Source organism: Macrobrachium rosenbergii, chromosome 12 (genome assembly GCF_040412425.1).
Source record: "Macrobrachium rosenbergii isolate ZJJX-2024 chromosome 12, ASM4041242v1, whole genome shotgun sequence".
Taxonomy (NCBI): domain Eukaryota; kingdom Metazoa; phylum Arthropoda; class Malacostraca; order Decapoda; family Palaemonidae; genus Macrobrachium; species Macrobrachium rosenbergii.
The window spans coordinates 100,689,720-100,702,980 of NC_089752.1; the positions used below are offsets into that span (position 1 = coordinate 100,689,720).

The 13,261-nt window shown below is 38.7% G+C and overlaps 1 protein-coding gene across 19 annotated transcripts in view; it reads right to left on the bottom strand.

Annotated features, from left to right (window-relative positions):
- The window catches only part of CdGAPr (GTPase-activating protein CdGAPr), an 842,258-nt gene that overhangs the window by 67,269 nt on the left and 761,728 nt on the right, over window positions 1-13,261 (bottom strand). For 3 of the 19 annotated variants that reach the window (XM_067112535.1, XM_067112537.1, XM_067112534.1), the window contains exon 2: window positions 6,355-6,904. The exons of the other annotated variants lie outside the window; for them this stretch is intronic. In XM_067112535.1, coding sequence (XP_066968636.1) covers window positions 6,355-6,357 — 3 coding nt within the window. In that variant the 5' untranslated portion in view covers window positions 6,358-6,904. The remainder of the gene's footprint in view (window positions 1-6,354; window positions 6,905-13,261) is intronic. 19 annotated transcript variants of the gene reach the window in all.

The following is a 13,261-nucleotide window of genomic DNA, read 5'->3' on the forward strand; positions in this document are numbered from 1 at the left end:
CATGAACTATCGGCACAACGAAAACAGTACAGAAAACCAACTGCAACAGTAATATAGCCAGTTAAATATAAATAAATACATTCACCCAAAACACATTTACTTTTTCCTTCTGGCCATCGTACCTATAAATATCGACGCAAATTACAGCAAGACTGGTAAAGGTGAACGTAAACCACGGAGAGGGACATTAGCGATGGGAAAGTGAAAGTGAGTGTGGCATCACCCGGACGAGTTGACTACATCTGGCACTAAGGGGTGGCAGCACCTGGATTCGCCATTGCCAAGTAATCCTCAATCCACAACCCGGATGTTGATTTTCCCAATGGGGATCAAGGCTGCGAACAAGACAGCAACCCAATAATCGCTGACTCTCGGAATCTGCATTAGAGATTAACTAAATGATAATTTATGTAGATAACAAAAGGTCACGTCAACAAAATTATTCCTTTTCCCTTACAGGAGGTGGCTCCAAAAGACGTTATCCTTCCGCTCTCATCATTGATTTTTGTGAATGGAGCTGACAGCCCTATGCCCGAGCCCATACAGATAACCTTATGTAGAAAGCGGATTACATAACGATGGAATAAAATGATGATGCAGTTATAATGTCTACAGATTGATATGTATACACTGAAGAAATTTGGGAAATTCCTAAACAGGAAGCGAAGTTAATACTTGAAACTTTATAACTTTTCCAGATTAATAACTATCCGGAATTTTTTTTACATAATATTTCAACCATAAAATCATGATTGGTTACGATACCAAGCCCATGATTAGTTGACTATAAATACACTAATGGTGAGTCCTGATAAAACCTTGCAGAAGTGGTCCATTGCAACAAATCTAGTTATGCAACTCCGACCACAGGTGTGTCTGGATGAAAAGGACATTCTCAACAAGCCATTACGAATCATACTGCGCCAAAAGTAAGTAAATGTCTACTAGGAAATAACGTATTTATGAAAAACACGACGTAAAAAAAAGGCTGAGAATTCAAATAAAGAATTCAAATAAAGCTGCACGCCTATATATACCGCTTATGCGGTTAATTTAATCAGTTACTTCACTTTAAATAAATTTACCCTGATTTTTTCCAATAACGTGTTAAACCACTTCATATATCTATAACATAAGATGCACAGGAGACATTTAGGGTGTCCTGGTGTAAAGGGTGCCAATCACTCAAGGAGTCATAACTTTCTCCTCTTACTTTTACGTTTCTCCAAGCCATGAAGTTCAGACCTTAAAATAGAAAGATGCTGGACAATACAACCACGTGAAACGGAGCAATTCGGAGACGATTTCAGACTCTCTTTTGATACTCGACCAACGGTACTGCTGAGGGAGAGGAGTAGGAAAACCAGTAACGTGCAGAGTTGTGTGACACCTCGCTCCGCCGTTCACCTGATCCGCAATTTTTTCCGCAGCCGTTTTTCATGTTCACCAAAAATATCCTTAAACACGAATACACTTAAATACTGTGACTGATAAATGCAATGAAAAGCCCATCCATATACAAATTCAAAAAAATTTTTTTTTACGAATATTCTGTCTTTGTAATGACAGGCGACTTTTAAGAAAATCAAGGTAGAAGCCACTGGGACAAGCTTCCTTTATATGGCGAACCAAGTTTTAATGTGTGAAAAACTTCAGAGCCTCTTTCTCATATTGAAACAAATCCCATTGCCACTACAGAGTTCCAATAATAATTCCGCAAAGTCACCAACCTTCTTTGATATTAAGACTTTTTTCTTTTCCACCAATTCTGCCAGGAGATCAACTAAGCAATTCCTGGCTCTGAGTCTCCTACTGCCCAACAAGACTACTCAATTATAAACTCTTTTCACCACCGTTCCATTTCATTTCCCCTAAATGATATGACCATTACAAAATTCTACTATAATTTTTTTTCATATTTGCTAAGTATTTTACCATACATGCATAAAACTTTTCCACATCTACAACCATCCTTTCTCTGCATATTATATGAAATGCAAACAAATAACTTTACCCTACCCTCATTTTTTTCTGTTGCATGCACATTCACCGTCTTGAGCCAGTTTTCATGTAAGGAAAATGACTTTACACCCCTTTATATATTCCACGTGCCGCCTGTTTCACTAGAGAATCTTCAGTGCCGCAACTTTTGTAAAGTTCCTTTTACTTTCCTTGCCTCAACCACAATTACACTCGTTATTACACTCAACCATCATCAGCTACTGTTTAACATTGTGTTTTATGCTGTAAAATTCTCTTACAACTCTGAAATGTATGAATGAATGGTCATGGTACTCAATGCCGACTATAATATATGCACACAAGTACAAGCAAGCTACCAAGTTATAAAATCATATTACACAAATGGCAAAAACTAAATAATAGTGCTACTATAAGTATCAAATACTGCAATGAATTATGTCATGTGACAAGACCAGCATTTTTACTATAAAAAAATTCACACGTGGAATAGTTGGACATCGAAAAGTGACAGGGACTGACCAGCCATTAAGGACTGGCACAGGTAAGGCCAATGTTTATGAGACTGGGGGAGGTATTCTCGCTTCTCGTCATATTAATTAGGGTCTCTCACTTCTCCCTCCCGATTTTCAGCTACGCTACAAAATCCTTTCTCAAACACCAACATATACTTAATGTGTGTGTGTATATATAATATATATATATATATATATATATATATATATATATATAATATATATATATATATATACATATACAGTATATATATACACACACACACACATACACACTCTCTCCTTTTATTGCCTTTGAGAGAGAGAGAGAGAGAGAGAGAGAGAGAGAGAGAGAGAGAGAGAGAGAGAGAGAGAGAGAGAGAGAGAGAGAGGACGCATGCAGCTTAAACAGTTTGTCCGCTCCTACCTCCAAACACATTTAGTAACCGTAACTGACATTTAACCAATGAATATCTAAGTTCAAATGCAACATCGCTTACAATGTTTACCTCCTCGCTCCTTTGTAATATAAAATGAAGTTGGGTTAACATTATAAGAAAATATGAAGCCAAATTCACTATGAAGTGTTTATTCTTAATATTTCTAAATGCTGGCATAAGCAATTTCATTAAACGACAATTATACATTTATGGAGCTGCTTAATCGATAGACATTTAACTCAACTTGGAATCTTAAAGGAGGTCAAGGTCTTCACCGAGGAACAAGAGTATCGCCAAGTTTCCAGTGAGATGAATCAATCTTCAAGGATGGGAGACTATATAACAAAAGCTTGAGTTTCTGTGCAAGTTAAGGAATGAATTCTGACTTGCAAACACGGCAGTTACTTAGGCATCTCCTGAACGCTCAGGCTCTGATCCTCTGGGGCGCTAAACCTCCAAAAAGACATTTAAGTAACTGGAAAATAACAGTTCTCTAGTAACTGCTCCGATATGAAAACTTGTGCAATCTTATCAGTTTGAAAATATCTAATGCCACTGCGATGGTTATTGGGGTCTAAATTTTCGTCTTGCTTTATTTAGTCTTTGTGCTAGAACAAAGAAATGACAAAAGGATCTTTTCTACCTTACTAACGCCGAGAATTGGAATTCTTTACAAACACATCACGCCCCCGAAAAACTGAAACTTGGAAACATAATTCTCAGACAGCAACAACAAACTGAATTCAGCAAAGAAGCGGTGGCAAAGGAGGCTGATAAAGTGTCACGAATCGGTTCAGAAAAGCAATCAGCAACTCCAGTCTCCGGCTACCAAGGACATCAATGTTCTCCCAGTCATTCACGAGAAGCACAGGCGAAACAATACACCGCCAGGTACAGATGCCAAGAGAAACTGAACTGCAACAAACCTTCCAATCTGAATATTCTCGTTTCCCTTCCCGCCCACGTTACTTTCCTCCTCAACTCCAATATCAAAGGTGAATTGCCATTTGGCTGTCGACGAAAATTATGCAGGTTCGTTTTAGTTAATGATGATATTCAGTTACCAAAGCAGAGAGAGAGAGAGAGAGAGAGAGAGAGAGAGAGAGAGAGAGAGAGAGAGAGATGCAAAATTCTGGAAGTCTTGATTAATAATTTCAATATAGTCACAGATGAGTGGTACGCTAACAACCAAACCATACGAAAATAAACTTACCTATGTTGGGAAACTCATTCCATATTTCAAACTAAATTGCAATCACACAGTATTAACTATTGTAAATATCCAAATAAATTCATATCAATATAGGTAAACAGAGGAGCTTACAACACTGCTCCTTACCTGATATACAATAGAAAAATTTGAGCGTAATCAGTACACCGTAATAAAAGTTCCCTTCGCCCAGTGAAAAGCTCCATTGTTAAGAAGGTTAAAGTTGCCCTCCTCGGAAAACAAAACGACCCTCCATCTTCTTCCATGAAAAGAAAAGAAAAGGGGAGAGAGAGAGAGAGAGAGAGAGAGAGAGAGAGAGAGAGAGAGAGAGAGAGAGAGAGAGAGAGAGAAAATTTTTCTGCTTTCACTTGAAATATGGAAAGAACATAGCTGACTGGACATGCCCGAAATGTGATTTTGCACATGAGCGCTCTAATGTAAGCAAGCTCTGTGAATTATCATCATCGCAAACGTCACCTCTCCCAAGACTATGTTCTACCCGTCGAGACGTGCGCGTGATTCTAACTGGCTGCTGCAGGACTAATGGTTGGAGAGTCCAAGGTGATGAACAAGGAAAGGAGAGAGAGAGAGAGAGAGAGAGAGAGAGAGAGAGAGAGAGAGAGAGAGAGAGTCGTTCCATTCTGAGCGTGTCAATGTGCTACTCGAGTGGAAGACTTATTTGCGTCAAGTTTTTTTTCTCCGATTATGCAACTATTGGAACTTCAAAATGTACTTGAATAAAAATGGTAAGACTCGATTAACTGTAAATTCATCGGTTTCCTTCTTATAGTATACTCTTTGCACAAGGACACATTTAACTATCCAGGCAAATACAAAGGAATATGGTAGAAAACGTGAAAACCTGTTTCACAATGATTTTCTTCGAACCGTCTTTTAGTAAGCGCCTCATTTCTGATAAGGACCTAGCATTCTATTTTCAAATCTATAAATTTCTGGTGACTTTCCATACGCCTTGCTTGACCTTACTTGGGCTTAGGGCAAACAACACAACAATTGTGTATCTCCCGTTACTCTAAATTTCCGCCTTAAATCACAGGTTCTTATCACGTCTTATCAATCGCTATTTAGCCTTATGATACATGCACCTAAGAATTCCAATACAAAAATGACTTCTAAAATATCGTAACCTTAAAACTTATTTCAGGATCTTAACGCCAGCATCATTAAAGCTACCATCCACGACACAACGAAAAGAATACGATTTTATTACTATCTTTGCCTCTGCATTGATCGGATCAGTCTAGTCTCCACGAAACCGCTGTGATGGAACGTAGAGGGAAGAGAGGGAGGAGAACAATAACATACATGGAAAAAGGATTTTCTGCTCTCAGCCAACAATAACATTTTCTTTGCAGCCATACCCTCTCGGCACTAAAGACTCCCTCTGGACTTTTCTATTTCTTCAGAACATTCCACCATTTCTGGAAACTCAAAGCCACGGCGACTATTTTTTTATATATATATTTCGAACGCTCAGCTTTCCAGGAGGGATGCCACCTAGTACATGTTCGGCGTCTAAATGTGGTTTGAAACAGAACGGAAAACTCGGCGCAAGATGAATTATACTGATATCCCCTATGAAGGGAATGAGAGTTCTACGCGATAAAACTGATGTTGATGATACTACATCCAAATGACAGAACAATGACGATGCAAATTCCATACGCCGTGATGTCGATAGGCCTTCATCAGAACTACTCAGATCCAAAATAATTTTACCCTCACACTGGGCCCGAGGGCGGGTCTGTGAGAAAAGTGTCTTCTTATAAAAGGTCATAAAAAAAATATGGAAATGAAACTGGGAGCTCCAAGTCAAGCCTCAAGAAGTACATCGAGAGAAAAACAAAAGAAAACAGAAAGCTAGACAGAATATTGTTTTGTTGCTGAATGAGGTTTCTCGCACTTTAAACTTTACATTAAAATTTGATAATCATTTCAACAGCGTCTGCGTTAAAGTCACTAACTCTTGGCAGCAGAAACTCTGTTTGAAGCCCTCTCTCTCTCTTTTAATGTGTGTATGTGTGTGTGGCCGCAAGTGCTTGTGAAAATTTCAGACATTAACCAGATTTCAACATGGGAGACAGAAATTCCACCCTTGGAGAGGGAGAGTATGCGCTCGCAGGACTGTATTTCCCGTTAAGGACGCTTCCTCTGTTCATAATGATGAGACAAATAACAACAAGGAGACGGAACCCCAGTACAGACTTACCATTGTTGCTGTCGACGGTATCCCCTGAATGACATCCCTGGAAATTCAATGACGGGCTAAATCACTCATCCATCGGTCGACATGACTTCAGAGTTCAGAGCTCTCATCACATTATCCCTCGTTCTTTTGGTCCATCTTGTGCAAGAGGATTAGGCGCACACACGAGGAGCGGACAGGATACCTCTCGTGCGTGCGCAAGTCTGTTTTATTTTTTGTGAGATGTGTGGGCGCGAGTGGGCGTGCCTTTCCAACCTTGCTAAGGGGCCAGGCGTGCCCACTATTCTCAGCCCACGCACTCCAACCGAGGGTTCCTTTACACTCGTCCGATTGTAAAGGCCACCGAATTCTTATCTTCTCCCTTTGCACGGGACAGGTGTGCACGAGACACCTTATAAGCCTTCCTTTTTCCTCTTCGATGACACTTTCCTAATATGGTTCCTTTCGTTTTCCTTCACAGACCATATGTCTTTCTACAACACCATCATATTCAGGGTTTTCATTTGCACCCGAGTTACTGTCCGCACAGATTCTAAGTCATTTACAAATATTCCTGCACACAAAAAAAGAACTTTATCTAATAGAAAAATATCTTAAGAGCCAAGGGAGAGAGAGAGAGAGAGAGAGAGAGAGAGAGAGAGAGAGAGAGAGAGAGAGAGAGAACTGACAATGGCAAGACGGTGATTGTGACGCTGAACGGGCGTACTGGTGGGCCCGCCTTTCGGAAGTTGAGTGGCCACCAAAATACACGTTCGGCCGCCACCCACCTTTTTTTTCAGTCTTCTTACTTCGTCTCACATCACATCACATCCCGCCACCGATTCCCAAGACTTCCCGCTGTCTTTTTCTTCAAGCCTCATAAATCTTCACTCGATCAACCACTTTCAGAGAAAAGAAAGCAGCGTGCTATTCATGGCCATTAGCCCAAAAAATGTAGATCATCTTTTACCGCAAGGTGTCCATTTGTCTACACTTGACAATGTGATGAAAATTTCGAAACAAAAAATCTCTCATCACCTAATCCAGATTAATTTAAGTAATTTCCCTTTACAAGAGAATAAACAACATTTAATGCCACGTTCTTTATTTAATTTTTCTTCAGTTGCCTTATTTTCTTGATCAACACACACACATAATGTGTGTGTGTGTGTGTGTGTGTGTGTGTGTGTGTGTGTGTGTGTGTGTGTGTGTGTGTGTACTGATCAAGAAAATAAGGCAACTGAAGGAAAAGTGTTACGAAAAAATTACGTGAAATTTTAAGAGCAGTTAATAATGAAAAAGCTTTGTATAGCGCAGCTGGGCCTGGGAAAATATTATTATAGTTTTGATAGTGATGCAGTTTTGAGGTCGTAGCAGGTAACGCTGACAGCGATATGGTCTACGAAGAAAGCAAAGTCTATGTTAGAGTAGGATGTGTTATAATTAAATTATGAATGTGACACTGTTTATATATATATATATATAATATATATATATATATATATATATATATATATATATATATATATATATATATATATATATATATATATATATATATAATATATATATACACACACACACACACGAGAGAGAGAGAGAGAGAGAGAGAGAGAGAGAGAGAGAAGACAATGCTAAGGACTCCATTGATGGCGTGGATATCAACACCGGTGGCGAGAATGGCGGGCCCCTATTGGCAAAGTCGAGAACGGGTTCCGGAAGAACGAGGGGCCTGAGAACTTGAATAAGTGTGTGTGAATGCTGAGAGAGAGAGAGAGAGAGAGAGAGAGAGAGAGAGAGGGGAGGGGGCGTTCCCAGGATTTTACCCAGCAGTCGTCGACGTACATGTTTGAGTTTTAATACAAGGTGGGTTAGATATGACTCAAGCCGTAGATTACACGTCTTCACAATTAATGAATGGTCCTATATGCAGTGGAAACTGATCTGAAGGCAGCATTAGATGAGAAACTTCGTGCACACAGCTTTAATCGCTTTTTTCTATTAAAGTGCGCCAACTCGCAAATACAGGATAAAAGATCATTTGTAGAGCACTGCGAGACCCCAAAAAGGAAACGCCCTTACTGCATTTTTGCATTAGCATCTCGACAAAACACCTGGCAGGTAGCAAGAAAGACAAAATCATTCTTTCCGGCTAGTTAGAGCGGAAAGTTGAAATGAGACCACTGCATCTTTCCCTCCTCCCAGATATAAAACGAGGTATAATTGCCTTTCCTTCGTCAAAAGAATGGAGATGGCAAGTTAAGGTACACGAAAATCTCGAATTCTTGCTATAAAACGGGAAAAACGCGAGGCATTTATGTAGTCTAAGAGATCTCCTTACATCAGATAAGTCCCTGCAGGCAACGTCTCCCCCTTTTCCACCTCGCACTGCCTCCCCCCTTCATCTCCCGAGTGGCGCGGATAATGCCCTCCACGACACCCACCAGCGGTTTTTATCCCCAGGCACAAATCTCAATCGATGAAGCCACACTTGATGGATAACGTACTTTCATCAATAAGAAAGAAGGGAACAAGATTATACAGTATACATACATATATATATATATATATATATATATATATATATATATATATATATATATATATATATATATATATATACCTACTAGTCACTCTTTACCAGATACGTATGTAATTGTAATAGCCACAACGAAGAGGACTGTACGTCTTCCGAAACTAGTACTTTGTAAATTAAAGCATCTGGAATCTAAACAATCCCATCTTGTTGAAGCCTAATACGAGTAATACGAATATATGCATTTACAGCGAAGTTTGTGTGGTTATTTTGTGATACACACATTTATATATAAATTATTATATATATATATATAAATGTGAAACAACTAACCAAATTTCCATCTAAAATTTCTGTATTGGTTAAACCTGTCCGTTCATTCAGTAGTGCAGAGCCATTACATCCTCCACCGTCCCTGCCAATTTTAATTAATCTCTTGCATCAGAGCGGCTTCTCCGAGTTGCTACCCCATAATCATTAGAATGCAATTTAATATGCCCCCAGTTCCGGACAATAAAGCCACAAATTCAATATTTGCCATTGAAATTATTTAAGTTGTTTCCAATTTCCTTAATCATATATATAAGTGTCTTAGCAACAACAGCCACAGACTAAAATTACTTTTCTCCAAAAATCTCTTCTCACCATACAATGTCTTATAACCAGGACGACCAACAGTCAGTTTTACTGACTAGACAGCCCCCCTGATTTCGCGAAGTAGCAAATTGGTTTACATTTTTCCAATGTTGTGGGAATGTATCAAACCTGCTAACGTGCAGCTCTTCAGTCGCTTATTAATGCGAACTCAACATCGTCTATAGAACTTTCCTTGATATAGCCACATCATTTAATATCTAGTTGGATTTTGTGGCTCCTGGAAACAATTCATAATAAATGGAACCTAAACCCCTCGAGAGTTCTTAACGCATGCAGATCAGCAGTAACCAATCGTATATCTGTCCGAACATGGAAATGTACTGGTTCTCCAGCATTCATTGTCCTGCTTTTTGTTTCAATGGCAGATGAAAGGTGACCCCCCTCCTAGGTTATTGGTGACATTTAACAAGGAAGGGCTACGGACACTGATATAAACTAAAAATAATGAACAGTATATGTTTTCAATAATCAAATTATTATACAACCATCATCATAAGGGAAGGCTTTAACGCGGGGGAAAACTCAAGTAACTTGTGCTTCTTGTCGAGTTTTAATTTGTACTGAGAGCGATTGCCCGCGTTAGGGTATTAAGTAGATTATTAATGGACATGAATCATCTGATTTATTCAGCCTAGATAACTCTGAAACGTAAACAGAAGATACACTGCTCTTGGAAATAAAAGAATTTTAGCGTTTAAGTTTCTCGCGGTCACTTTTATATCGCATTTTCTGAAGCTGTTCGTCTTTGCGGGTTTTAACAAATGGCTCCTACGAAGCCCTTGATGTCACCTGCTCTGCGGTATGCACACCGAGAGGCTATTTCGTTTTCACTGCAACCTTATCCGCCTCCGATGACGCACAGGTTCTACATGACACCAAGAGGAGAGTTTCAGTCTCCTTCGCCATGGATGAAGGGTCTCTAGCTGCTCTCCTCTCCGGTGCTGATGCACACATGGTTCCTCAGGGGAATTGTTAAGAAGCCAATATCATTTCAGAGACCCGAGTTGGTCATACTGTTGATGACACTCAGTTTGTAGAAAAGGAACTTTCTGAAAGATGTCCACTTTGTTTCTCAGAATGGCAACATCTAATTTTCGTCAAACTTTCGGTTTTCAAGTTTGCGTTTTTATTAATGAAAATTCCGAATGCCTATTTGAGAGGCTGTATTATATATCTATTTCTTAAAACTCCTTTCCTTATAAACATCTTTGCACAAATAAAGTTTACTGGACTGAAGTTATTTTTTACCAGTTCATATGACACTACTCGATTATCAATAAAAAAAACCCACATTCTCAAATATATACCCTATTAGAAGGTTGCCATGGTGAGGCAACAACCAATTTTGTCCAGCTAGCCCAGTCTTCCACCTTTCAGAGCTTGAGAGAGAGAGAGAGAGAGAGAGAGAGAGAGAGAGAGAGAGAGAGAGAGAGAGAGAGAGAGAGAGAGAGGATCTGACGATCAAAGCATGGAAAAGAACTTCAGAAAAAACGTAATAGAATTAAATCTGTAACCTTAAAAGTTAAATTCAACTGCCTGAAATTGACAAGTCTTGACTGCAAACAAGTAAACAAAATGCGCGCGCAACACTATAAATACAAGGGACACTCAAAAAGTTTTCTTTGTCACCCAGACGCCCCTCAAACTAGTGGCATAAAAAAAAAGCAAGAAAGCTTTTCATAGTCATAACATATAGACACCTTTTCAAAAATTATTTCAAAACTAAGAACAATGTATACAGATTGAAACAAAACGCCAAAATAGCAAAAACCATTTCATGCATATATATATGTGTGTGGTTTATACTGTATGTGTATACCGTATATATATATATATATATATATATATATATATTTAAATAGCTCCTATAGCTGTAAGCTTCATAGTAGCTATCAGGGGCATCAAGAAAAGGCAGCACGTATATAAAAACAAATGTTTATTTTGCCGACTGCGTTTCGCAATGTCTCATTGCATCTGTAATTTATATATATATATATATATATATATATATATATATATATATATATATATATATATATATATATACATATATATATATATGGATATATGTAATATATATACATATATATGTAATATATATGTGTGAAACAGGATCAATACTAATCGAAAAACCATTGCGCAACCAACCTCTATAAATTAATGTGATTTAAAGCGTGCAATCTCGCTTCCTCTTTATATATATCCTATAAATGAAGCCTACTGTTCATTTAAAAGTCCCGGAGAGGTGAATGACCTTGAGACCATACTTATATCCATTCAAGTGAAAGTGTAATGAGAGAGAGAGAGAGAGAGAGAGAGAGAGAGAGAGAGAGAGAGAGAGAGAGAGAGAGAGAGAGAGAGAGCTCTCAGCAAGCCACTGAAGAGGCAAGGCGAGAGGGTGTTACTCAATCGAGCATTTCAGACTTCAGTTGGGAAGTGCTTTCTCTTTCCAATCACTTTCTTTTCTCCGCCTCGCCACTTTGAACCCTCTTTATCTACAAAGGTGAACACTGTAACCTCTCATACCGTTTTCTCTTTTACTGCTAATCATTCGAACACGCGCGCTCTCTGTAAGATACACACCGAAGAGCTTCACGTTATGATTATAAAAAAAATGCTGCTCTCCCAGTTTCTCCTACATACAATATTTGGACTGCCAAGCTTCACTCACTTCGGCGTTTTGGAATTATTGGTTGCTTTTATTTGTTCACTTGGTACAAAGGCGTCTCACAGGGTCTCAAGCAATGCTGGTTCATATCGAACAATTAATGTAACACTGCAACAAATGATGAATATTAAGTTCAATTTGCAGTAACAGAAGTTACACAGTCTTGGAGTGTTCGAAGTTACCTATTTACAGCAGCGGTGGGTCTCCCGTGCTGAACGTTGTCTTTGGGAGTATGCTAATGCACTGTATTTTCGTGTAGAGTCATACTAAAACTAAATAATCTTTCTACTTTATTCAGTGAAGGCAAGGAAGGTCTTCCAGTGAAGTAGGAACTACGACCGCGCTTTTACTACAGCTTTCCACTAAGTATACAACTGGTAGAGCCTCGTTTAATGTTCGGGGAAACATGTGTGAGTGGTAAGTACAACGTGAGAAGCTACGCTTAAAAATAACCGTATTTGCGCGACAATTCAATACCTACTCTTACCGATAACTGTTGTGCTGTGAACCAGTTAAACAATGGTATTCCATGGAGTATATCTCTGGAGTCGCCTCTATTTGGGAGCTCCACTACCATCATAGGAACAAAAATACGAGGAATCCGATAATGTGGAACAGATTAGACATTCTTTCAGGATGCGTTAACGAACTGATTAGCATGAAACCTAACTAGTATTCCTATTCCCATGAATGTCAATAGGGAACGAAGGCCAAAGCAGAAGGGAATCAAACATATATCTTTGACGATTAAGTTCTCACAATGAAACAGGAAGCAATTCCATTGACTGGTTGCTCTTTTCATTTATTTTTCATTGTGATAATCAGATACATTAATAACGATGGGCACTCATATGTTATATATGTAAACTAATATTTCAGGTGCATGACTACAATAAAGAACAAATCTATTTCTGACATAAGTTTTAGAGCCAAAATCATCGTATTCAATAAAACCAAATAAAGTGTCACTTTGGAACGCAACAATTATATAGACCATCCAGGCGTTATTTATGATATTCCAAATTATCAACTGTCCTTTTCATAAGCAAGAGCAATAAATGTTATGGGCA